Source organism: Aythya fuligula, chromosome 4, assembly GCF_009819795.1.
Source record: "Aythya fuligula isolate bAytFul2 chromosome 4, bAytFul2.pri, whole genome shotgun sequence".
NCBI lineage: Eukaryota > Metazoa > Chordata > Aves > Anseriformes > Anatidae > Aythya > Aythya fuligula.
Window position 1 is genome coordinate 15,899,394 of NC_045562.1, and position 26,979 is coordinate 15,926,372.

The following is a 26,979-nucleotide window of genomic DNA, read 5'->3' on the forward strand; positions in this document are numbered from 1 at the left end:
CATTGCCCAAACCTGATCTGCCTCCGTGCTTGGATTTTATACTTTTTCACTTGTCATTAAGACTTTTTAACTGAGGAGGTTTTCTTTCTCCTGTCACCCTTGTATCTTCCCATCTTCCTGGGTCCTTTCCTGGGATACAGAGTGAACAGTTACACTGGAGAAACCTGTATCAGGTTTGCTATGCCATGTTTTGCATATGCACATAACATCAGCTACTCTGATTTAAAAATAACAATTCTAGTTCGAGAGGCTCCCTGCCGTATTTGGGAATGCACGAGGAGATGTAAACATCAAACAGCTGCCTGCAAAACAACTGCCAGGCCTTCAGCAGGGTCACTACCCATTCCCCGTGGTCCCTGTAGAGACTAAAGCTGTGTTTCTTTCTTCACCAAAGGGGCACGGTGATCTGGGCTGAGACCCCTTCCCGCTCTGACATCCAGTGAGTGTGGCAGCCTCGCAGTCAGAAGTGAGGGAGCACAAAGGCACTTAAACAGCAAGAGAATATGGCAGACTGGGTCAGACCCACATCAGAGTCTATTAAAGTCAGAAAGAAGCTTACAGGGAAAAATTGGACTCGTGCTACTGGAGAACACACTGTTCAGAAGAGAAATGTCCGGTGTCGATGTTTCACAAACACTTCAGAGCAAACCAATAGGTGAGATAGATAAACCTCTCTTCTGAGTTCTAAGAAAAAAAAAAAAAAAAGAATTTGGAGAATATTCTTGGTCCCAGGTTCATCAGGGAGGGAATGAAACTGCAGAAGTTAGCGTATTTATAGCAAAGCGCATGTCAGTGTGATAAGTGGGCCCCTTTAGTGAGCAGGAGACTGGAATACAGCTCATGGTGTGTACTGGAGCAGCTCAGCATCCAGTTTACCTGCTCCACAGGTGGGTTTGTAGGCAGCCAACGTCTGGGGCAGGCAGAGCTTTGTTAGGGACTCGCAGCGCATCATTTTGGAGCAGAGCAGCCGATGTTAACCCACAGGGGAGCTTCTTGCACACGGAGACGTCCCCGTGTGTGGGCACTGAGGCAGGGGAAGCGGGAGGAGACCGGGGAGCAGCCGCGGCAGGCTGGCAGCGGCACACGCGGTGCATTTCTCCCGCGACTCCTTCTGCCTCGTTTCTGTTTTATTATGTTTATGGTGAGCTCTGTGTGGCACGTTTCAGGTTTTGGCTGCTCTCAGCTTAAACCACGATAGTTTAAACCTTTTCCCCTGGCCGCCACGGACCGCGGGCTGTGGCAAAGCGACGCGGGGCCTGACAGGACTTGGGCATGGCGGCGGTGCCTCACGCTCCCCTTCATACCGCCCTCCCTTCACACACATCGCACCACCCAGCCCCCTGCAAGCACCGAGGGGCGTTTTTTGCTGCTCTGCCTTTAGACCAAGCGGGAACAGCGCCGTTTTTCCCGGCTTTAAGGAAAAGAGCGAAACGGGGGGGGGGGAACCTTTGAGCCGGGGGAACGCCGGGCGCCGGCAGCGGCGCGGGGGGGACGGCGGGGCGGGGGCGCCGCCAAGGGCTCGGCGGGGCGGGCGCGCAAGATGGCGGCCGCCGGCGGCCGCTGCGTGTGGAGAGGTGAAGGGGGGGGGGGGGGCAGTTCCCGGGGCTCGTGTGTGTGCAGCCGGCCGCTGTGCTCCTCGCCCTCACCCCGATGGGGATGAAGGGAGCCTGAGGAAGCGGTCTGGCGGCCGGCTGAGGCGCTGTTTGTGTTTTTTCCCCTCAGTTCTGGCTCCGCACTGCCGATGGGCTTTGGCCGCCGCCTCGGCTCGCCCCCCGCAGCCCGCCTGCTGCTACGCCGCGGCCGCCAAGTGAGTGCCTGAGGTGTTGGCCTCGCCCCAGCTGCTCTCAGGGGCTTAAACAGCGGGGGGGTCCCAGGGGAGCAGCGCGGGGAGGGGAGGTCGAGGCTGGGCCCGCAGGGAGGGTTTTTGGTGGTGGTTCAGGTGAGGAGTGCAGCGGTTGTGGGGGGAAACGCGGTGGGGTTTGGTGGGTGGTCGGGAAAAGGATGGATGGGTGACAGCTGGAGGAGTCGTGTCGGCGTGGAAGCTGCTGAGCTTATGGAATTGGGTTCAGACCGTTCCCCTTCTTGCCTCACGTTATCATAAAATCACAGAAGCACAGAGTATCGTGAGCTGGCAGGGATGCGCAGTGATCATAGAGCCCAAATGCTGGCTCCGCAGAGGACCACCCAAAAATCAGACCAGATGTCTGACAGCGTTGTCCAAACGCTTCTCAAATTCCAGCAGGCTCAGTGCCTTGACCACTGCCCTGGGCAGCCTGTCCCAGTGCCCAACCACCCTCTGGGTGCAGACCCTTTCCCTAACCCCCAGCCTGACCCTCCCCTGTCCCAGCTCCATGCCGTCCCCTTGGGTCCTGTCACTGTCCCCAGAGAGCAGAGCTCAGCGCCTGCCCCTCGTGTGGAACCCAAGCTGAACAAACCAAGTGACCTCAGCTAGACACCTACATTGCTTTGATGTTTCTTAAAATTTGATACCGCTGCGTAAGTGGGAGAAGAAAAATGGGTTCTGTGCACAGAAGAGCGGAGCATGCTGTACACCAGGAGCGTTGGCATATAGTTAACTTTTTCAATTTTAACCTTCATTTTAATAGAGGAATGGAGTATCCTTTTCTACCTCTATTTTTTCCCCTCGTTTTGAAAGCCTTTCAAAATAGCAGAGTTAAAGACTGGGGCTTGTGTTTGTTAACTCCACTGGAAGCTTGATTTGTCTTCGCCATTTGAGACAAGTGATTGGAGTGAATTTAAGGACCTTACTTGCTCTTGGGTGTAGAGCATACCTTAGTAACTACTCGTTAATTAACTGACATATGACAGCGTTTACTTCTTTTTCTTGAAGCAAGTGCCAGACTCTTCTGCTGATGATCTAACAATGGTGTTTGTTTTCTTCTTGTCTCAGAAATGCAAAAAAAGGTTCACAAAAGGCCAAGCAGGAAGAAGCAAAAAAGAAAAAAGGAATTATCAGGCGGCCTCTGATGAGCAAGCCAGTGGATGACGTATACCTGACGTGGCTTTACAAGCGGCCATCCTATAATGTAGAAGAGGCTGTTGGTATGCTAAAGAAATTTCAGGAACTAGACTTCACGCACCCCAAACAGTATGTGTATATTAATGTGTTTCTAGATACGGTGCTGCAGAAGAAGGTAAGTTTGAAAAGGATAAGGAGGTGTTTTGATTTTTTTTTTTCAACGTGGGAAGGCTGTGTTTTAAATGTAGAGTAGATGGTTCTGTTGGCCTTCTCAGCTGCTTCTTCCAACTGCTCTGTTTACTGTCAGAGTACAGTCTGCTTTTGCAGGTGGCTTTATGCCTTTATTGCGTGTGTGCTTATTAAGTATGGCTCAAATTCTTGGGGTCAAGGTAGGCACCTTCAAGAATTTCAAAGATGGGCTATTACGTGGCTGAAAATCAGGTCCAGGCAGAACAGATCAAACTGAACTTCACATTTGTTTAGGCTTTCCAATTGAAGGTGTGTTACCAAAATCATGCTTGTATTTTGTTCTGGATTCGTTGTTATAGGGGGAAGTGTAGATTAGCTTCTTCCCGTCTCTGTCCCCTGCCGTGTTTTTATTTTTGTTTTTCAGTCGTGTACCTTAAAAGAAGGGTATTGTTTGCTTATGGTGTTTTTTGTGGGTACTGTTGGAGTGAAGGCACTTATGCACACACAGCTCTTCTTTACCAAGAGGTAGTGAAAGGGAAGCCTTTTTTTGTTGTTGTTTTGAAGAACCTTATTTCATCATTTATTTCTGTGGATCTTTGGGGTTCACGCATGAGCCCTGTTACATAGCTGCATGTCAAAGAGCTGCCGGTATCCTCAGCAATTAATGGGAGGTAGTTTCACTTCCCTTGACCACAGTTGGTACCAGTTTCTAGTCAGTATAACAGACTGGACTTGAATCCAGAGCAGAAGGACTTGCTCTGTTACCTTGATGAAGTGCAAGAGAGCCAGGATTCCTGTTAGGCTGCTAAGACCATCATTTCTGGAGGAGTTTCTTGCAGCTATTTGTTTTTTTTCTGGCTTGGATTAATGACAAGTTCATGTTAAGTGGAAATGTCAATGTGAGCACTTTTCATGACACTGGAAGTGGATGGTGTCCTTGCAGCTCTTCAGAGGACGCTGGTTAAGAAATGAGAAAAAAAGTATCAACAAATTTTTCCTAGGTGACATTTCTCACACTCTCAGCTTCAGAGGAGGTTGTTAGGAGTCTGGCCTGAGTGTTGTCTTGGTGGAGTATTTTAGCTCTTATTGCCAGTCTTCCCTTTTGTCAGTTCAAAGGCACTTAGCCCAGTTTAGATTTTCCCTGAAACTTTCTCTTTCCCTCAGAGCTAGAAAAGAGTTTGGTCTCTTTCAAGTTTATTTCTTTGTGCATGTAACTAAATATCCCTCTGGTATACCAGGGTCACTTAGAGCCAGGTAAGTTTATGCTTACACAGACCTCTTGTTCCTGCTTCCAGTAGCACTGAGGCATTCTTAAGCCTTGGTGAGAGACACATTTCTTGCTGATGCTATGCACTGGCCACTACCTCCTCAGAAACTTAATTTAAATGAGCTGTGACTGCAGAACCCCGCTGTGTTACTGACAGCACCTGAGCACGGCAGCGGTTCCATGTGTGGGAGTCGCTGACCCCAGCCCCTTTCTCTTGGGCGAGTATCAGCGTACAGAAATCACGGATTTTTATGTTGGTGAAGTGTAGATTCTGCTACTCCAAACCAGGCCTACAAAGGCAGTCAGAATCTGTGCATTGTGCTGGTTTATTGTGATTATTATGTGCAAATATATTGTGGGTAAAAATGTTTAGTCAGAGATGCTTGCATCCGTGCATTTGCGTGGATGCAAAATTATTTAGTATAACTTGCGCTGAAGTCATGATTTCTTTTTTGTTTCAATCTTTTCCTTAATTTTTAGAAAAAAGTAGATCCATTTGCAAGCACTGTTCTTCTTCCGTATCGCTTCACAGATGAAGTGAATAAGGTCCTGGTTTTCACAGAGGTGGGTAAGCACGAGTTACTTGGTTATGTGTGTTACGAGCCTAGTGTGCTCTTGCATGGGACCTAGTTGTGTTGTATGCGTTGTACCTTGTGTTGGGAAGGCTTTCTAAATGCTTTGCAGGATTCTCAAGCCTGTTGAGGATTCATCTTCAGCAGTGCCTTAAAGTGTTAACAAGCACCTCGAGTTTCCTTCATGTTGATTTGTCTACATACACGTAATTAATTCTAGCAATGCACGCAGGGAGTGAACATCTGCATAGGTGTGACTGAGGGAGAGAAATGATTAAAGTCTGTTTGCAGAGTAAAAACTTGGATTATCCTGTAATAAAGGTGGACAGTTTGGTTTAGCAGTCGTGCCTAACCTTGCTGTCTGAAGCCTTAGTAGGCAGTGCACATTGTGAGTTACTCACAGTGGCTTATGCTGTAACGGCTTGCCGTTGAGTGGCGGTGGTGTTCAGTAACTTCTCTAATACAAAACACAGACAACCAATCTAAATAATGCAACAACCCTACCCCACCTCACCCCCAAACCTTTCATCTGCCATGCTAGGAGATCACTGACATGAAATGGTGTGGAGAGCCTCTGTAGCATCTGTGTGAGGCTAGTTCAGCCTCTTTGCTGCTGTCCTTTGCCTGTTAATCTTTCGAACAAAATAACCTCCATGAGATGACTCTAGAGAAGTGCCCTGGCTTTAGTTGATGAACCTTTGAAAACAAGAAAAACAAAGTTAACTTCTAAATGCTATTTGAAGCAAAAGTTTACTAGCACTTTCAGAAGTAAATAGCCGTATTATATGGTGGTTTTAAGAAGCATGCTTCATGCTTTTCTTTTAGCTTTGAGTAACAGCACATGTTGACTCCACCTAGTGGATGGTTGGTTGAAGCTTCCATAGGCTGACAATCAGAGAGAAAGGGCTTGTAACAGAGCAGTTCCCCAAAGGGATGATTTTTTTCTTTTCTTTTTTTTCTCCAGAAACAAATTGAACGCTTGAATATTGCTTTCTATTAAGTCTGGAAGTGAACAATACTAAATCGCCAGTGTCAGATATATTTTTTTCATCTTTGGTTTGTCTTAAATCATTCTTCCTTTCTTAAGTAGTATATAGTCTGTTCTTACATCGCGTTGTCAAGATAAAGAACCTATCCAGTGCTGTTGGTATAGACTAATTGGTAGTAGGCATGCTAACAAATTATTTTTCTCTCAACAGAATGAGCAGGAAGCTGAAATAGCTCGAGAGAATGGAGCTGCTGTTGTAGGAGGAGTTGAATTAATCAAATGGGTATTTATTTTATTTTTTTTAAGAATTATCTAAATTAAACATTGTAGCTTGTAACAGCGACCAAGTGAGGAGGGAACAAGGAACTTCATGTCCAGCCAGCTCTAGCTTGAGGTTAGCAGCCAATATAAAGAGTAAGATACTGGCTTCTGTGCTCTGACATTTTTGTACATAGAAGTTGTGTACTTGGTTAATTTATTGTGTTCCTAAATATATTTTACTTTGTTTTATTGCAGATTTTGGAAGATGAAATCCAAGTGGACTCCTATGTAGCTGTTCCTGCAATAATGCCTAAACTAATACCATTAAGAAACAAGCTAAGACGAAAATACCCCAGCACAAAAAGAAGTAAGAATCATTTTTATTTTTTTTTTAATAGATCTAAGTACTGGAACAAGATTAACTCTTGAGGTGATTTTTTTTTTTTTATGAGGACATATAATTACACTGAGTATTTGACTGCATATGACTGAGCCACTCCTTTTGTCGTATGTGAAAGTTGTTTTAGGAACCTAGTACTGTGCCTTTCCCCTACAACAAAAATGTTGGGATTACAGTCAAGGTAAGTTTGTCAACTAGTTAATATCTAATCAACTGTAATTGTACTGCAAACTTTATGTAGTGAAGTTACGTAGGAAAATAGAAACAACCCTGGGGAAAAAAGATGTTCACTGATAGTTGCGCTGTCTGACTGTTGTGCAGTTGTTTGGATCCCAGCCACGTGACTGCTCTATGTACTCTCTGTGCTTCTTAATAACAATATTTATGCTTCTTGTTAGTATAACCTGTTAACTTCTCTGTGTGGTCGCTCCCTTTTCATTATGCTCAAGGAACTTCCTATTCAGATCAGGTTCTCACGGCATCAAATGTCTCTGAATATTTTGTCTGCCTTGCTGACTTGATTTATTTTTGCTGTATTTTGGGGGTCTTTCTAACACAGGAAAAAAGTTATTCACGTGAGCTGTGTCAGTTGCATGAAACGCGAAATCTTGAACCAAATTCCCTTTCCCTGCTGCCCTAACCATGTTTTTACAGGCTGCAGGCAGTGTTTTTAGCCTCCTAAATGTTTGAGGCAAACATACAAACCTGTCCAAAGCGTTGCAACAGGATACTCCAGATGTTCTGGGGACAAACAAAAGCTATATTATACCATTACAGACTTGCTTGGTTTGTAGGTTACTGGTGGCTGCTTTCTCTTGGAGCCACTCAAAGGCATGTGGGAGAAATAATACTTGTAGTTGAAGCAACTGGGTGGTGCTGTAAATCTGTCAAATGAGCTGCAGCTGAGATAACAAAACAGCTGTCTTGACTTGTTCAATGGCTGGACTGGGCCAGGATGTTTCAGGTAGTGTGTAATTTTGGTATTGCACAGTTGCAGAGTGTTTGTTTTCAAGGTAGACGCTTGGGGCTTATTCTAAATTTAACTCAGTAGGTTCTATTCTTCCAAACTAATTATATTAGGAATTAGGTAATAATGACTGCTTATGTACACTCTTCACAGGTTCTTTATTTGGAGTGAGATCTTCCTTATTTTTATTTTTTATTTTTTTACTCTATCACCTATTAATGTCTGCTGATTAATGAGGAAGGAAGGAATATGGAGAGAGATTTTCATAGGAGATGTGTGAGGATGCAGTTCATGAAACTACATTTTTGTTTGGAGTTCAACTGCTTTAGCTGAAACATTGAATTTTCCCTTTTCTAGTAGTATATTATGCTCTGCTCATAGACATTAATCGGATTTTTTTTTTTTACTTAGATTCCCTGGGCCACGATATCCCCAAAATGCTGCAACTCTTTAGAGAAGGTCTAGAGTACACGGTAGAAGACGAGCGCGTAATCAAGACAAGAATAGCAAGAGTAAGTATGGAGAGTTCTTAAGTGTTCTCTACTGAGCAGAGTTGAAATTAGTATTAAAACAGGTAAGAAAGGTTTTTGACCTGTGCATTTTCAAGATTTTAAGTGTTGTTTCACTGACTAAAAAGAACTTTACTCTTTCTTGCGCAACGTGCTCATCTGATGTGAGCCTTGTGTGTCACTGAAATATGGTAATGGAAGCTGGTTCCACGGAGAGCAAGACATGTCTAATGCTGAGAAGTTAAGGATGCCAAGAGTGGGATCTCTGGATCAAGCTGTATTCACGTGAACCTAATAATTGAAGGCTGGTTTAATTTAGGGAATTTTTAGTCATGGTTTGATTTTAAGAACTTTTAGTTCTGGTTCAGGGGAGGAAACAAATCAACTGTTTGCATCACACCTGAAATATAAAATTAATCTGAGCTTTGACTACTGTCATAAGAAACTGGGTTTTTGAAGGGAGGTATCTTATTTCTTGTTATAGGCTCTTGAGCTTTTTTCCTTTTTTTTTTTTTTTTTCCCTCCTCCAAATTGTTTTACTTCCATTCTGTTTTGTCTATTTGTAATCCTACCCTTTTTTAACTTTAACTGATACTGGTACAGAAAGGAAGTTCACAAGACTTCTGTTCTCTGCAGTTCTGTCTGGTGATATTAGATAAGCAAGTTTGTTGATTTTGGCTAGCTCCTGTGAGTTGTGCATATGAATTTAAAGGACTTGTTCTTCTGTACAATATCTCAAAACTGAGGTATTTGGGACTATTCTCCTAAAATATGTTATGTATTAGATTCTCATAGAGGCAGGAGGTATCTTTAGCTGTCTCTAAGTCTGATGTGACTATATAAAACACTTCAAATCCATAGATAAAATGGAGAAAGAAAAAAAAAAAAAAAGAAAATATTTTCAAGTGTTTTGTGTGTGTTCTATAGCTTTATTTTTTTGCTTTGGACTACTTTAATTTTAATCCTCTTGATCAGCCTTTAAAATACCTGCAAATTAAATATCTTTTAAAGTTTTTTTCACACTTAATCTAAAAAAAAAATTTTTTTTTAATAACAACAATCAAAGCTTGGATAGTTTGACAGCATTCCATGCAATTGCAGTTGGTTGTGCTTGGTATAGCTCTTTACTGCTGTGGTTAGAGTTTTTGAGACTTAAACCACGTCCTGTTACTGCCACGAGCTGCTGCTGTTACAGGGCACCTTAGGTTCTTTGTCTGGGCGGCTCAGGCTCTGCATTTCCATAAGCACTTCTGAAGCTATGGTGCAGCCAGAGATGTCATCTTTTTTTAATTATAATTAGTAAATAGCAGGTTCTTGTGAATGAGCTCTTAATCTTGGATCGGAAATAGCGTGCTGGGGGTTTGCTTGTGTGCAGTTGAGCTGTGGTAAGGTAACATCAGCTCTGTGGCAGAGGTGACTCCACCGCAGTGGACGTGACGTGTTTGGGGAGTTGGACGCCGGAGGATGACTGTGGTTACGGCTCGTGTAAAAGGTCTCCACCCTCAGAAGCTGCTCTCCTGCGCCTGACCTAGTTGTGCTGCTGGTTGTGCAGCGCCGCCGGGAGGAAATCTGGCACGGGCAAGGCTCTGGGAGGCGGTGGAAGCCTGGAGTGGTTATGCGTGTCTGCTCACCACTAAATCAAGAGCTCTTTAAATTTAAACCTTGTCAGTGAGAAAATAATCATTTGTGAATTACACAGAAGCGTAAAGATCTATTGCTGTGTTCCAGGCAGTGGCGTGGATGTTTCTGGGACTCTGCCAAGCCGGTGTTTCTCAGAGAGCTTTTCTCTTTAGTGCTGCTTGCTGTCTCATGTTGCTCAGTCATGGCCCATAGCTTGAAGTAATGCCGCCCTCCACATAAGTCAGCAGCCTCAGTGGTGTTTTCTTATGTAGTGAGTAATTGAGATGTCTTTGAAAAGCCCGGGAGTTGGCAATAGTTAAGTCTAATTAGTAGATCTGAAGTTGTGAAACCAAGAATGTCAAGTCTGCTTTTAAGGCACAGAGCTTAGAGCAGGAGAGAGACAACTCAGACACTTGGGGTGTCTACTTCAGAACCATGCTATCTGAAGAGGGCAGCTTGAAGTCATTTCTGTTGAGGGTTTGACATAGCTTTTGAATTGGGATAGGCTGCTGTTGACTGCTATGAAGTATTCTTTCTCCCACGTTGGAGGTGTTGTCTTTAGAAAATGTAAAGGTGACACCAGGAAGGAGTTTTTGGTTTGTTTTTGTGTATGTGCAGGGAGCTGCCTGGGAATTGGCTCTCTTGTGAAATGCAGGAAGGTTATTTTGAGTTGGGACTTAAGAGTTTGTTTGGAAGGGTATACATTTTGGGAAGGGACATGCACAGGAGCACCATTTCCTTTAGAGGGCTAGAAGTGTGGAGAGAGGTGTACCTAACCAGAGGCCTCTCAAACTTGGGGAGTGGAAAACATGAGTTAAGGCTGGAAATGGCAATTTGCACTGGCAGTAGCACCTACCTCCCTTGTCTGTCAGTGTCAGGAGGGCCAGAAGTGTCCTTGCAGGCTGTGAGGGACATGGGGCCTTACAATAATACATAGCTCAGCAAGAGCTGAAGGTCTTGTGGAGCTCTTGATGGTATGTGCTGCACCGAAGTAATGTCTTCCTAGTAATCCTATGTGGCAAAAGGCTTGAATTCGGAACAAAACAGGGACTGAGGATGGCAAAAAACATAGCGAAGTAAACTCGAACTGGAAACAGCACTTTACAACAGCGAGGACCAAGGGCACAGCCTCGGTAAGGGGTATTCTGTGCCTGCATTTGTCTTTCCTGTACACTGCTAGTATCTCAGAAGTGCAGCCAGCTTCAGTGCCAGGTTGAGAAAAGGATATCTGCAGGGTCCCCAGGCTCTTACAGAGAAATGTTTTTTTTTTTTTTTTTTTTTTTTTTTTTTTTTTTATTGGGAAGGTTCATAACTGAGCTGAAGCCAGTGAAAGCAAGGCAACACAAAATGGGTCAGTGCTCTTTAACTGATACTGTCTGTCCTCCAAATGTTTTCTCCAATTCTGTGGAAATGTTCATCTGCCACATTTGTCAGCACTTAGCTCTTGCTTTGGGGGCTTTTTCTTTTGTTCCTGAAAGCAGAGATGTTCCAGTTCCCGCCTTTGCTGTCATGAGAGGCATTTGACTTCCCTGAATTATGGCAAAATGGAGTCGTTTTATTATGCTGGTGCAGTGCAAAGTAAAAATTGTTAGGAGTTGCTCTAAACCTGCTCGAAAGAGATTTAGTTCACATTTTATATAGAGGCATCTGAGGACAAGTTCTTGGAGTTCGGCCAAGTCAAGTGTTTCTCTTGAAATTAAGAGGATATCTGGTTTTACTTGAATAATGCAGAGACATGCAGAGGTTACATATTGTTACGGGATGCTGGTTACAGTACCGTTGTTAATTGCTTGGCAGCTTACTGTGCTCCAGAAATACCTCACCATTGCTATAAGCTAAAAGGTAAAACAGGACTCTGTTCCTCTCTTATTAGCACCAGGAGACAAAATGTACTTGCTCAGAAAACAGAGCTGTGAACTCATGTCTCTCTTCATGAACTTGTTTCACATTTGACTGAAATAAAAAATAAAGTATCGTTGGTAGTTGGAACTCCAGATCCTGCAGTTGATGGAGCTAAACCGTGAAGTGCTGGGGGTCGGTGGGTTTATGGTTCTGTTAGATTGTCTTATAAGATCTGTAGTAGGGGACTTGGAGTAGATTTCCCCCATGTCAGATGCCACAACTGTAAGGCCAGTTTAAGTGCCTTGAGAACTGATTTAGCTTGCTGGCTGAATGGCTGCTGGGCAGCCCAGGTCTCTGGCATGCCGTGAGATAAAACCATAAAAATTCCAGTTCCCTTTTGAAACGGCTAGTTTTTAATGACTGTATTGCCCCATAAGTCTTCAGAAAAGCTGGAACCCAAGTTCTGAGTTCTGAATTTCTGGCTGATTGCAGCCTTCACTGTGGGAGCCCAAGTCCTCGTGACTGCAGGTGGGAAGCCCTCAGCTGGAGCCCAAAGCTAGTATTTTGAGAGCGGGACATCTTCTAGTTTCTTCAATTGCAGATGTATCCACCAAACAGCCGAGCGGCTCTTCTGTGTGTTCAGTTGCAGCCTTCTAAAGATCCTCTAGAAGATTGGAAGATTTGGGACTTCATGAATGGGGCTTTAAACATCACATCTTTTGTATAATGCTGGATATTTATAGCTAACTTCTGCCTAGGCAGCAGAGGTAGGGAGAGGTCCTGTTGCAGAAACTTGTTTCTTCCCCCCAAAAAACCAAATAACTTCCCTGTACCTCCTTACAGCACCTTGTGCTGCTCTAGAGATAAGCGACCTCAACTATAAAGTTAGGTAATGCTTCAGTTTTGTGCTCTGGTTTTAGCACATACTGTCATCTTTTCAAGCTCCATTGTGGTTAGGTTGTATTTATACCAAGTGGACTAGAAATAGATTTACAGTTGCTCCCTCTGTAGGCATTGTTATTCATCAGGGTGGCTCAGGACTTAGATGCTGAGGTCCCACTGGAATTGATCTGAGCAGAGCAGTGTGCGCAGCTCTGGAGATCTGGTCCAGAGCATTCTGTCAGTCTGGGGAAGGCTAGAATTAACCTAAATATCTAAGTGCTGATACACAGTGACTGTGCGCACACCAAGAGTTACTGTGGGATACTTTGGTGATGTGGAAGCTATTTTGAAATACTTAAAACCCTTTGGGCATTACCTGTCTTCATTATGGAGCCATCTGCATCTCAAGAAAATTGTGGTACACGATCTCTTGGGATGTGTCACGTTGCGTGATGGAATGTAACTCACTTTGCCCTATTTTCGGGTGGTATCAAACAGGGGATATTAACTGATGTCTTCATATGTTGACATGTTTGTCTTCTCTCATAATGTGTTACAGTTCTTAGAAGAAATTGTAACTTACTGTTTAGAGCAGCTTGCTGCTTCTGTATGTTTTGTGTTCTTGCAGGCTTGGTGACAGATGATGAATATTAAGTAGCTCACTCAAGTTGCAGAATTGGAGCCTTGCTTGAGACTTGAACCTAGTGCAAGATTTGGAAGCAAACACTGTTCAAACCTTTATATATAGCTTCTAATTAGTTACTGTAATTGTTGAAGTTGTTGCAAGTGTTCCTTTATTTTGAATTCTGTACAGCATGGTGAGCCTGTCAGTGAAGTGAACTGCTCAGCATTAGCAAACAAATTTTTACAGCTGTTAATGTATGAAAGATGAAGCACTTCACAGTCAGCCTAACCGTAATAAAGATGAATGCTTACTGGCCTGTGTAACAGAAGAATGGCATTCGGATCAGAAGTCTGCCAGAGGAGCATGAAAAGAAATTAATGGACCAAATCTGGGAGGAGACTAGTGAAGTATAACAAGATTTCTATTGTAATGCATACCATTATGGATAAGGGAAATGTTAAAACCTGCTTGTGCTACATTGAGAGGGAGTGGAGAAGATGGGACCCAGTGATGTCTGTACATTCACAAAGCTAATTCTGTTTTAAAAAAAAAAAAAAAAAAAGCTCATTTTTCTTAATTCCACTCCTGAAACTTCTAGAAAAAGACTTCATAAAGATGTCTGGATGATATGGGTGAGACCAGGGAGATTAAGTAAGGCATAGGAGGGCGTTAACGCTAGCAGAACATTAACTCTGAGAAATGTGCACTAAGCTCTCCAGGAGCTGAGAGAAGTCAGCCCTGGATTTGACCTGAGGGTGTTCAGGTTTGTGCATCTCTTCCTCGTGAGTTGCTCGTTGTTGAAGAGACTCCAGGTGAGATGAGTCGCAGTTGTGGTTTAAGGTGATTAATAGATGAGGAAAGATGGAGATACTAATTTTTTGGCAGCAGTGTTGGTTTACTCCCAAGTATTTGTGATCTGTACAGCAAGGACTGCTTATGTGCCTGAAGTGGGGTGTAAGGACTTTGTTATGTGAGCACGTCGGGCAGAACCAGGAGCCACCAGTCTACGGTGGATGCCCCATCCAGCCTGGCCTTGAACCTCCAGGGATGGGGTAGCCACAGCTTCTCTGGGCAACCTGTTCAGTGCCTCACAACCCTCTGAGTGAAGAAATTCCTCCTAACATCTAATCTAAATCTCCTTCATTCAATTTAACACCATTCCCCCTTGTCCTGTTACTATCTGCCTGAGCAAAAAGTCCTTCTCCATCTCTTTTTTTTTTAAGTCCCCTTTAAGTATTGAAAAGCTGCAGTGAGGTTACCCTGGAGCCTTCTCTTCTTCAGGCTGAATATCCCCAGCTCTCTCAGTCTTTCCTTGTAGGAGAGGTGCTCAAGCCTTCTGATCAATTTTGTGGCCCTCCTGTGGACGTGTTCTAACAGATCCCTACATCCTTCTTATGCTGGGGGCCAATATTTAGTACTTAATTTCAGTACTATTTCGCAAAAGCACTTGTATGTGGGTTGTTTTTAAAAACACCTTTGAAGCTACATATATACACAGTCATGGGAATGGAATAATTGAATGTCATGAGTAGAGAAAAGGAAAATAACAATAAAAATACAACCTCGTATACTTCTGAGTCATTTTGGTAAGGCCGTTAATGGGATTTGTAACTCTTTTAACAGGGATACAGAGAAACAAGACATATTCAAATATATGTTCATATCCAGCACATACTGATTTATTAATCTAAGGCTTTAAGTATCACCGTGGCTAATTCTGTATTATCCTTTTTCAGCTGGATATGCCTTCTGAGCAGATAGTTGCCAATCTAAAAACAATTTTAGAGGATATCTGCAAATTCAAGCCATCAAGTTCTGGTAAGTAGCTGTTCTTCCAATCTATTAGTTGAAGCTCTAGAAACAAAATAAAGAAACGATTGTTAAGCAGGGTGTCATTAAATGACCTCGTTGCTTTGTCTACTTGGGACGGGAGGAGGGAGCTGTTAGGCTACTCAGTGAATTAAGGCTTGACAGCTTGACAGCCCATAAGGGCATGAATAGTGTCTGCTCTTCTTGACGTGAACTCTCATTGCACTGCAGAAGTGTCTGTGTGAGGAAAGAAGTGAGATGATGTACAAAACTGAGTTGGCAGGTTGATGCTTAAATGGATTATAACAATACGTTGGAATCCTTGTGAGACATGGGGGTCTTCAGCGTACGGGTGGATTGGTTTACCCCGCTTAAAGCTGAATACAAAGAATCCAAACCAAGAATCCACCTGCAGTTACTTAAGACAACGCCAGTGCTTCATCTAGCTGACATCTAGTCTGATGCTAACTACCCGTTTGAATATATGCAACCATTTTTTTTCTGTTGCCAAGATGTTTTTTAAATTTCTGCTGTTCCTGGTGCAACGCTGTTAATCTTTTCTTTTCCTTCCCTAACTGAATGATCAGGTTACAAAGGAGCAAAAGCAGGAGTTTGGCATGCTGTTGCTGTGGGTTCTGCTCACTGTTCCTTTGTAAAGAATTTGACCAGCTAATACGCTAGCTGTTCTTTTTCATATTGAAGTAAATGTAAAACAGATGTCATCTGCATTTCTGGAGTGGAAACAGTGATTTAAGAACATAATTCTGTGTTCTAGCCTTCTGTAATCTAACCAACCAATTTTTATATTAATATTGGTTTAATGTCTGCAAAAAGAATCAAATTGCGTCTCTTCTACTGATGCTCTGACTGTACGGACAGAACGGACTGTGAAAAGCAAACTAAACAAGCATTTGGAAGCATTTCATCCCAAATAAAAGTATAAGGGGTTAGTTGACTAGAAATAAAACTAAATAAAAGCAGAAAGTCAGGAGGTTTTTTTTTTTTTTTTTTTAGTGATGAGGTTCATATGTAGACTACACCAACTTGGTTAAGTTAGGGTCAGCCATTCTGGACTTAGTAACGTTTCTGTTCGTTTGGTGGTATCAAGCTTGATTACTGTGGTGTGTTCTTACTTGCTTGGTCAAAAATATTTGCCATTTGTAGGAAGCAAGTGTGGTCCTCAGCATATCTTTACAGGAAGGGAACCTAGGTAGGCTTGCTAACTGTCAGTTGCTTCGTTCCAGATTTCTGTTCGTTTTAGGTTTTCCATGTGTAGTAGTGTATCTTCGTGCAACTATGCAGTTATCACTAAAAAGGCGTTCCTCTGCAAGTCACTTGATCTAATGCAAGGCTAAAAATACCACCAGCCATATGTTCTCAGAGTATAATGTAGTTCTAATTAATCCTCCCCAAAGAAATTGGGTTATTTCTGTAGTGCCTCTTGTCAAAAGACTCCTTCAGCATTTGTTGGTAGGATCCTGAAATAAGATTGTTTGGGCTATTTTGGTGCACTCTATTACGTGTGAATATTTGCGCGATCAACAAGTGCCTAGTTAATTTTTGTGAAGCTGCAAATAGGGGAAAGCCAATTGTAATGTGTTTTGGAGCCTACAGCAGCTTTTTTTTTTTTTTTTTTGATGTGGTTGTTCTGACCTGACCACTCAGGGGTGGAGTGGAGGGTTGGAAATGAACTCAGTGCCCATGTGGTCATCTTTACTAGGATTAATATGTTAGAAAGAGGTCGTGATTATTGCATATATAAGGAACTGTGAACACTCAAGCAATGTAGGGATGGCATTGACATCATGAAGATGAAAGGATGATTGGAGTTGACCTAAGAGAATGTTGTTTGCTGTGTGTGGGAAGAGTGTGTTGTGTTAGTGTATCTATCATCGTTTATTTTATTTCAGTCTTTTGACTTATTAGGTTTTTCAGCTTGAAATGTATTCTTCCTGCTCTATGGCATTGGTTTGCCTTTTTTTTCTTTCTACTAGGGGCTCTATTTTAGCTATCAGACATGTATCATCTCTAGTGCTTCCTAGTCACCTTCATGTATGTGTTACAAATAACCACAACATCTTAGCCTTTTCCTCCACCATCTGGGTTTTATTCAGTTTCTTTCCAAATCCAAAGGGGACTTGAAAACCACTGCCTACCTTAGCAGCCCCTTCCTCAAATGCATGCTGTTGTCTTTACCTTTGCGACCTGTGCAGCTTCAATCCAAAATGCAGGTGTGATTGACAGATAATCAGACTGCACTTCACAGAGCTTTCCTGCATTGCCCCCTCTGCTGCTCTGGAGGAAACATGTGTTGGACTTTCTGCCTTGAGCTCGCTATAATTTCCACTGCTTTGTAATACCCCAATAATTTCTTGGAGAGCACTGGATAGCAGAGCACCGTTCTTATCCCATGCAGAAGCTATGGGTGCTACATGTTGTGGTGGATAAAAATGAATCTATGTAGGGTTTTGTTTGTGGAATTGCATGCCTGCTGCCTTTAAAAAGTAGGCTTTTCACTTATGTGCTTCCCAAGTCACTCTTCAGAAAACTGGATCCTAGATTGGTGTGTTTGCTGGAAGAAAAGCTGTTAGGTTGTCAGGAACTTCCCATCTGTAATTTGCCAGTCAGACTAGATTCCAAATTGACTTGATTTTTTTTTCTATACTTTAGAGGAGAGTGTGTATGTGTGTGTAGCTTGATTTGTATGTTCCAAGGCCCTGGAATAATAATTACCTCAACTGCTGGCGAGGTACTGAAGGAATAAGGTAGCCATCGTGTTACTACCTTTTTGTAGCACCAGCGTGTGAAGTACATTTTGAGCCCTGTCTGGCAGGGTGCATGTTAAACTGTCTGCACTGAAATGATTTGTCTACTCGTATCGGTCTGTTACCTGACACAATATACCTGACACGATCTAGATCAGTACTAAGTCAGCCTGGAGACAAAACTGTTGAAGCAACTGAATTGGTGGTGTCCTTTGTTTTGTAGGTCCCTTTGTGCGGAAGTTGGTTATTAGATCTTCAACCAGTGAAGGCTTGCTTTTGGACCTTGATGGACTTCTTCCAGAGGTAGAGAAAGTAGAAGAAAAAGAAGAAGAAACAATGGAAGAAGACGATGAAGAAAAACCTGTTCAAGAATCTGTTAGTACCTGATGCGTTTCCTTGTAGGTCTGATGATCAGGCTTGGAAAGCAAATGGTGGATTTCAAATCATATTCTGTGAAAAGGAAAAATAAATACACACGTTTCATTTTTAAATTCTGTGTTAACAGGAAACTATGTCACAAACAGGAGCCTGTTGTCAAAACTGAAGACGCTAAGTTTCTTCTTTTGGTAGCTGAAAGCTCCCTAATTTGTGTGTGTTTTTTTTTTTCTTTTTCTTCGCACATAATCGTTCTTAGTCTAATCAATGTAGTACTATAAGCTTGAGGTATTGCCATCCAATTAACATAGTTACAGCTGAAAGACCAACACATGTTACATCTATAATGCTGGGTTTTCTACTCTGTGGAAATTGCAAAATTGTTCAATGCTTTTGTCTGTTACACCCAAGCTCACCTAGAGAAGCTAACACAGTTATTTCTGGAAAGCTGCTGTATGACTTGCCAAGAGAAAAGCTAGATTTTAATTTACCATCCTGTTTTCTACAAAATCAGAGGTTGGGTTCGCTTTTGAGTTGGTGGAAGCCATGCCTGCATGATGCTTATGGTATCCCACTTCATTTTCATTTAATGTACATACATAGAGGTGTGATGTATGGATTTCTGTTCCACTTGGCACTCTGAAACTACTTCTGAATGCGGGATTGTCTTTGTGACAAACTGTAATAGTTGATTTTTTTTTCTACAGAAAAAACGGGTTATCTTCTGCGAGAGGAGTGATTGTGCACCTTCTTTTTCTAATAACACTTCATCAATGCATAATTGATAGTATGCTCCTCAGCGAGCCCAATTATCCCTTTCTGTTTGGCAATGGAGGTTCCTTTTGATGGGCTTCCAAATAACCACAAGGGATAAGTGGGTGTGTTTTGAAGGGGGACAAAAGGCGGCTTCACAACAAGCAGCAGGAGGTCTTGCTTCTATACAGGTGACTCTAAGAAGAAGGCTCCTGCGGTACACTTTGTGTTGAGACTTTGCCTCAAAATACTGGCTGATGCCTTAGGAGGATTTCATGTGTTACCAGCTGGGAATGAAGAGCACGTACGTAAGAGCAGCAGTGAGTACCTAGGATATATAGGGCCGTGGTCCTGTGCTGGGTTAGTTATCTTGAGAGTGCACGGACCACTAGATTTGGCTTAGAAAATATTGATTTGCTCATTGGGCGTAGGCTCCCCAACTCCTCTGCCAGTGTACAGGGAGAAGAAGAAAAGGCTGTGGGGTCCCTTTTGGTTATGTATTAGCTTAGCTTGTTCCTTTGACTCTTGGTAGCTATGAATACCACTTAGCTTTGGTGGAAAATCTTGAAGGTAAAGGCTTCTTAGTTGAAATGAAGGTCTCTTTTAGGAATAGCACAGTTTGACAAATGAATTAAGCTCTTGTCGGGATTTGAGCTCTTACACACACCAGAGGCTTGACTTGGCGATGTTTCAGCTTTTTACACAGTTAGCTTTTTGTTCGTGAGGGCTAGCTGGTGTGGGTCAAACCAATTAAAAACAAAACACCAACCCTTTTTTTGCAACAGGTAGTAATGAGTGTGCTTGTAGTGTAATCCTGTCATTCTGCTCAATTTAATTCAGTTTATATGGCAATGACCTGTTACTTTGTCTACTTTTTTTTCTTTTCCAGCATAGTTCTTACATATTAACTGGAGACCAGAGAAAATATCCATGCGTCTTTTAACTGGCTGGCTAAAAAACAGGTGTTTGCCACCTTGCTGCAGAATTTATCTCAGCTTTCTGCACGTTGTTTCCAGCAGGTGGCATTCTTGTTCCCCTCTGTAGGATTGTTAGGGAAAGTTTCTTGCTGATATTTTTGTTTCATTGCTAGACATATGCTAGTAGAAATGAATCAAAAAAATTAAGATGATTCCAGAAAGGATAGGCCATATAAAAGGGGATAAGGTTATCCAAAATTGGAAGGGTAGCCTGTGTTTGGGGCTTTGAATCATTCTTTTTATTGGAGATGAGGTGTTGTTTTGTGTTTGAGGAGGTTACCCATATCTGCTTAGAAATCCTTGCACCTCCATCTGAAGCATTTGGCTGCTGTCAGTCAGGGTGCCTGACAGCTTGCTGCTAGGCCACACTGCTGTTTCTTTAAATATGTGGAGTGCTTTATGCAGGTTCATCAGAAAATTGTCTTAAGGGTAAAGGAAAGCTTTGCGCTGTAGACTTTCTATGTAGTATTTGCAAAATAGCAATGTCAGTACTTCTGAATAGCTGTATAAATAGCTGCATAAACAGTCTTGGCTATGGGCTGTGCTTGTGCCTTGTGGAAAGAAGAAATTTCAACCAATGTTTGTGGGAGTGAGTTGGTGTGACTGGCAGAAATAGTGTGTCAAATATATTCAGGGAAGTTAACTGACCTAAACATCAAATTTGGTCCAATTCTACCTAGATCAAGGAAAGAGGTATTACAGGGGGAGGTGTTACCCTATAAAAACGTTTGTATCCATGATCAGCTGAGATAGAATTGGCAGCTTTTGGAAGATATAGAAAGATACATAATCAAGGGATTTTTTTTTTTTTTTTTGAAGCATTAGATTCCAAAGCATTAGCATTGAAGTTTAGGTTTAATTTTAAAATATATTTAAGATACAGGGTGTCTTAAATAGCTGGCTCTGCTGATTACTGGCTGTGTGCAGGCAAGTCTGGTTTATGCCAGCGTAGAGCAGAGGAGCAACTTACTCTGCAACAAAAGGCTTGATTGCTTTTGACGAGCTTTACTTAGATGACTTCTTCTAATGAAAAAAATGATCATGTTCCACAAGTTCCTTGCCTGTATGATGTCTAGCTTCATTAGTTCAAGTACAGCATCCTCTAAAGGTACATCACTTACACAGCAAGATTTTTTTTTTGTTTTGGAGTTTGTACACAGGTGTGAACAGAGAAGATCAAGCCATGAGAGGTGTGCCTTGGTTTGAGGATGTCTCTTAAGCTTCTGTGCAACTTGAATAGTGCACGAGGAATTGATTAACACTTTGAATCTTAGCAAAAAGTATTATATTTTTTTTTTACAGGGTTCCACTCTGAAGAGAACATTTTATGTGTGCATGCAAGCAAACAGCATCTTTAGCACTAACAAATTGTATATACGAGTAATGCTGTGAGATATTGTAACGTTATGTGCTGTTTGTGCCTGTAATGGAACATGAAGGTAAGATACCTGCTGATACAGATAAGTTAGGCTTATGATGTTATTTGCCTAGGTTTCTTGGTCTCCTGTAATTTTCTTGACTTATTTCAGATTTTACTATCCGTTGTTGCAGGCCTGTTGTTTAGAAAATGGGTGTTCTGTTTTTTTTAGTGATGCTTAAGTGTAAATACACAGGTGAACGTATCTCAGGCTGACTGCCGAATGTATTTTCAGAGAATAAAAATGGGGAGTACTGTATATTCCTGCAGAAATGCATACTTTAAAAATTTGAACACTGGCAGTACTGTAAATCTGAATCTCTAGAGGTCAGGTGAGGAAAAAAATGGCTAATGAACTCAGCAAACTGTACCTGAACAACTGCAGCTGAAAATCTTACAGTTTCGAGTATGCTGTGTTACTAATTGATGTAGGGATAATGTTCCTGGCCTTTATAACACTGAAATGGGATTATACAAAATGGGTATATTATGATTTTATCCTGAAATGCTTGATTGAGATAGAGGAGGGATGAAAAGGAGAAAGACAACATGGGATTGTTCCCCTGTAATAATCTTAGTCCCAAAACACGCAGAGTGGGAACTGCTGTACATGTGGGTTTTGTGCCACTGTGCCTTGGAAACCTGTTTAATTGTCACGTAAGCATAGCTAAGATGGTGTTGCTTGCATCTAGGTTATGAATACTGTACTATTTGCCAGGTGTGGTTTTGTAATGCTTTGGTGGTTTCTGATTTAGTTATGGCAGTACATAAATTGGTTATCTGTCCTGAACGTTAAGCTCTTGTAAGTCCTGTATGATAAGAGGCAGCCCTTTGCCAGCGTTTCTGTTAATGAATGCTTAATGCTCCTTCAGTAGGTAAATAGAGCACAGATCTTCCATCAAAAGCAAAACTCCATTAATCCAGGGCTGTCTCCTTGTGAAAAGGAGGGAGTGCTGCAGTGTACTTTGTAATGCAGATGATGTATGATTGCTTTTAAAATTATCCCATATGAAACTGCTGTATAACTAAGGGGAAGCAGGCAATGGACTGAAATTCACGGTTGATACTTAGAGAAAAATGTGCCCAAACAAGGAAGAAATTACAATGGAAGCGTGTGTGCAGTTGTGGGGAATGAAGGGTTTAGGCTGTCAGCCTAAACCTGGACTTGTATGGAAATTAGTTGCACTCCAAAAAACTTCAATCTGGGCAGGTCAAACTGAGTTCACAGAGCTTTTGCTGCAAACTGTGGCACAGAGGTAACGCTAGAGCAGGATAGGGATGTTGCAGATGCAGCGTTCAAAACTGATGCAAGAAAGACTGGCTGGGGGTTTCCCGGGTTGCTCACTGGTGGCATTAGCACTAGTCCCACAGTTGCCATTCTGCCATACTGTAACAGAGCGCTGCCTCCAAAACGTCAAGTAACATCAGCCTTGTACACATCCTGATTGAACTTGTCAGGTCCGGGCTCCCTCGTTAATTTTCCCAGAGCTGCCAAGTCCTGCTGCGTGCTGCCCCTGCTCTGGGAGTTAGGCTGGCCTAAGGAGTCGGGCTGAGCGCTTCGTTTGGAGCAAACAAAACTTGGAAAATCTGGGCTCAGCACGGTGCTTGTCCGGGTGGTGTCACTGATGAAGTCTTGGTTAAATGTCCCACAGTGAGTAAGGTCATTCTAAACGCAGAGACAGGCTTTATCTGTACCACACAATGCATGGAAATGAGAAGGTGAAGGAGATGTCATTAGCAAAATCCCTAATGACAGTGCAGAAGGGGACGGCGTGGGGCAGTAAGAGTGGTGTTCTGAGCGCTATCTGTTCCAGAAGTTCCTCCTTTGTGCAGAAAGGTGAGAAAAACACCTTTAGAAACGAGAAGGGAGGGAGTAGTGGAACAGAGACCTGGCTGGCACGGCTACGTTCATGTTCTGCAGGTCCACAGTGGGGCAGCAGGACTCTTAAGGGCCCAATACGTTGTGCTAGGGGATCTTTATACCTCTATATCACAAACCCGTGATGATTGCATTTCTTTGCAGCTGGAGGTGTAGTGGTCTTTGTGGGTTTTGTTGAAGTGGAGAAACATTTGGGTGACTTTTCCTTCAGCTTAAAGAAAACTTAGTTGAAAACAAACAAAACCCCACTGAAGCCTAATTTTACTTTTTTTTTTTTTTTTTTTATTTAAGTGAAAAGGATAGCAATTAACAAATACTTTCTTCTCTCCTGAAAGCTTCATCTTTCCAGCAGGAGGAGTCCTGTGATTACAGTGCTAGCTGCAAGGCCTCTGAGCCGGTCACTAGGAGGAAACTGACTGGAGTGGAAATGAGAGCAGCAAGGCAAATGGTACTTCAGTTTCTTTTCTTTAAGACACTCCTTGTAGGAAGGCAGTTAAGCCTCGTTTCTCAGCATTAGTGAAATCTGGTTGTGACAAAACAAAATTGTAAATGACCTGTATGCAGGCTAACTACTACTCAAAGCCTGAAGAAAAGATGGCATGTTAACAAGGTGGGTTGTGACTTTACACCAAAGGTGCCCTGTGGGGAAGAAAAGAAAAATATTTCAGGGGATCTGAACCATTGCAAACACACTTCCTTTCACAGGGCTTTCCCAAGCGTACTTGTTCCCATCTTTCAGGGTTTGTTGGGGACGGGAGTGGATTTGGGGGACTGGAACAGTGAGATAAAAACAGAATCCTGGTTGGCAGTAAGTACGCACATGTGCTGGGCCGTAGAAACATGTTTAACACTGAGGTTTGTGGAAAGAGCCTGCTGGATTGATTTCCAGGGTGCTGCCTGGTGACCTCTCTGCTTTGCCAGCTGGGTGCTGCTGGGCTGACTGCAGCTCTGCTGGAAAGCTGTACTGCGTGAGCGTGGTCAATCATACGCTTCCCCAAAACTAAGGTCTGGGTGTGCACGTGCTGTGTGTAGCCAGTATATGTGCATATTTGCATTGGCTGTCCAAAACTGAAATGCAGTCACTCTATAAAGAGAAGGGAGGAAACTCTGCTGGGTGCGCAGTTTGGGAAATGCTTTTTTCTGCTTTCAGTAACAGGGCTGTGTGTAGATGAGGAGGTGATGAAAGCCCAAGTTCTTCATTATTTAAAGACATTTTAAAAGTATATTTGTAAATCCCTTCAAAAATCCAGCATCAATAGCAGTTGAGATGCGTACTTTATCTTTTAATAAACTAATCTCAATGTATTTTTAAAATATTCACTAATAAAACCTTTTATGCTATGCATAGTGCACAGAGGTAGCCTCTTACTCCTTGTCCATGTAGGGACACTGGGAAAAGACTGGATTTTTCTTTATTCCAGTAGTGACTTGTGGTCTCGCATATTCTGTGAAGAGGGGAAATGTGCACTAAACATACAGCTGTCAGGATCATGGATTCTTCTTAAAGCATGTCACAGTGGCCTTCAAGCTATCATTTCCCAAAGGTCTTTGAAGGGAAAAGGTGCTACCTAGAAGAAGTTGGTAATCTTAGAACTAAAACCAAGGATAGGTGTTGTATCCTAGGGTAGTGGGCTACAGACTTAGTCATCATGTTAAAATTACATCCGTCCTCTCTAAATATACATATTTATTAAAAGCAAAATGACAACTAAACAATTTTACTGACCTTTGAGAAGAGAGGGACTTGAAATGCAAGACAGAGGAGTCAAAGATGGCGAGGGTGTATCAGGCTTCGTGCTGCATGACAGCAAGCTCCATCTCCTAGCTTTATCACAGCATCAGAATATTACGAAAGGAAGTTGTTTTCTCTTTGGTCAGATAAAACACTTTCAGTGCTTTATCTCAAGCTTAGGTTAGATTTTTTTTTTTTTTTTTTTTTGTTAAAGTAGTAAATCCTTCATCCTTCTGGGTAAAAAAAAATACCATCAGTAAACAACCCTGAACACATTAAAGTCAGGCAAAGCTTCTAGTCAACGACAGTGTCTTGACATGTTAGGGAATGAGTTTAAGTCCTCTCCCCAAAAGCTTATGCCACATAATACCACTTTTGTTTATTTTCCATATGAGAACTGTGAATTACTTAGGGCACAGATGCAGCCTCTGGCACATTATTGTTCTATGCCAAGAAAAATATCTACTTCTTGAGATGTTCATTCCGTTTTGACAGGGTTTGCCTGGAATTCAGCAAAGCACTGTTATCAGAGCTGAATTGTCTGCTATTTAATATTTGTTAGGAGAGTTGCATCCAGTGTGCGTTGTTTCACTCCAGGGAAGGGAAGGAGGTACAAGGTAATTTAATTGTTTGTGGGTTGTTTGTACCTGTTAAAAAAAAAAAAAAAAAAAAAAATCTCTTCAATTTTCTATACAGAGAAAGCCAGCTGCTTTTTTTTTTTTTTCTGGAGATGTTAAAAAGCTCTGATCTGTGCAAGTGCAGTAGTGAGACTGTTCTTCGTTGAAGAAGGTCACTTCATTACACCAACCTCTGACTTCATCAGGTCAATGTATCTTCAGAGAAGACAGAGCAAAAATAGACCAAGATGCCAAAAAAAAAAAAAAAAAAATCAGGTATGGCAAAACTGTGCTCAGAGGGCAGGCTGGAAGTCTTAGCAGCAGGAGAAAGGAAAAGGTGTGCAGAGGGTAGATTTTGGCCTTTTAATTTTTTTCCACACAAGAGCATTGACTAGTTTTGACTAGAAGTTACAAAATCAATGTGGTTAAATATAATTAATATACAAATATGTTTATATATAGCATGTTTATTTCTGTGGAACTTTTTATGAGACTGAGGCAGTTGCTGAGACAGTAAGATTTAGCACCCTTACAGGAAGGAATGTGTAGTTATATCAGGTAACATTTGGGAGAAGTTTTAACTGTAAGAACTGGTGCCAGGGTTTCTGTTATTGGGGAATTCACAAAAAAATCCACTTCATGATTGTCTGCTTGAGTTGTTCCTGAAAGCACCTGGCTTGTTAGAAGACTTGATTCAGACTGCATCTGAGTCTGATTCAATTTAACGAGCTCCTAGATGGAGGTCACAAATGTTGGAAGGCCTTGCCTGTAGATTTCTTAGTCTGGACAACGCGGGCTAAATTCCAAGCAATTTAAAAAACCCTGAAAAGAGACCTCAGCCAACAGTGCTGGATTGAGATGGATCCTTTTCAGAAACGTGTTTCTTAAGCTATTCTGTGTGTATGTGCCAGCACATGCCCAGCTTTCCGTGGACATAAGTTATGACTGATCCGAATCACTTGAGCCAGTGACTTGCATGCCAAATTGAGAAACAGTGCCCAAACACAAACACACAGGGAATTGACCTCAGCCTAGAGATTTGCTATAGTATGCTTTAAAAAAAATAAAAATCCTTCAACCTCAGTGACTTTCTGTCCTGCCATTTCTGAGATGTGGCTGCGGTTGACAGTTGAGTTATTGCTTTGCAAGATGCATACTTCCAGTCTTAGTGCAATCTCATATTTCTCTAGATAGTCTGAAGTTCATTCCGTAATTTAGTTTGCTGTTAACTCATAAACAGACTCAAAAATGCTGGTTTTATATTGAATTAGGGCTTGAAAAACAAGATGTCAAGGAGAAGGCTTTACAAAACTTTCAGTTTGAGGCCTTGGTGCAAGATTTGGTACATTTTCTTTTAAATATGTTGTCTTTTCCAGGATATTAATGAAGAATATTCTCTTCTGAAATGGTTAAATTTTTGAAATCATGTCAATTATGCATCTTGAGTTCTGTGACTGACTTTAACAGCTTCTTTGGAATGGTGTTAATATTAAAGTAAGTTGCTTTCATGGTTATCTTGAGTGAGTTAAAACCTGTAACTCTTATCTGCCTTG

At 42.1% G+C, this 26,979-nt stretch overlaps 1 protein-coding gene across 2 annotated transcripts; it reads left to right on the forward strand.

The window, feature by feature from the left end:
* The first annotated feature begins 602 nt into the window (after positions 1 to 602).
* Positions 603 to 21,994, forward strand: MRPL1 (mitochondrial ribosomal protein L1). Of its 2 annotated transcripts, none has more exons than XM_032186855.1 (9): positions 603 to 655; positions 1,723 to 1,807; positions 2,912 to 3,155; positions 4,917 to 5,000; positions 6,208 to 6,279; positions 6,513 to 6,624; positions 8,036 to 8,136; positions 14,839 to 14,920; positions 17,900 to 21,994. In XM_032186855.1, exons 1-9 carry the CDS (start codon positions 610 to 612, stop codon positions 18,061 to 18,063), a joined length of 990 nt encoding a protein of 329 aa, XP_032042746.1. In that variant the 5' UTR covers positions 603 to 609; the 3' UTR covers positions 18,064 to 21,994. The 2 variants fall into 2 exon arrangements, with proteins under 2 accessions (XP_032042746.1, XP_032042747.1); XM_032186856.1 differs by lacking the exon at positions 603 to 655 and adding an exon at positions 1,516 to 1,574.
* The last annotated feature ends 4,985 nt before the right edge of the window (positions 21,995 to 26,979 follow it).

What these genes read in the sequence shown, in the direction of transcription:
- MRPL1 (XM_032186855.1), top strand. Translation starts at nt 610, where the DNA reads ATGTCCGGTGTCGATGTTTCACAAACACTTCAGAGCAAACCAATAG. An exon ending in ACTTCAGAGCAAACCAATAG is followed by an intron (nt 656 to 1,722) that starts GTGAGATAGATA and finishes TTTTCCCCTCAG; the next exon opens with TTCTGGCTCCGCACTGCCGA. An exon ending in AGGTCCTGGTTTTCACAGAG is followed by an intron (nt 5,001 to 6,207) that starts GTGGGTAAGCAC and finishes TTCTCTCAACAG; the next exon opens with AATGAGCAGGAAGCTGAAAT.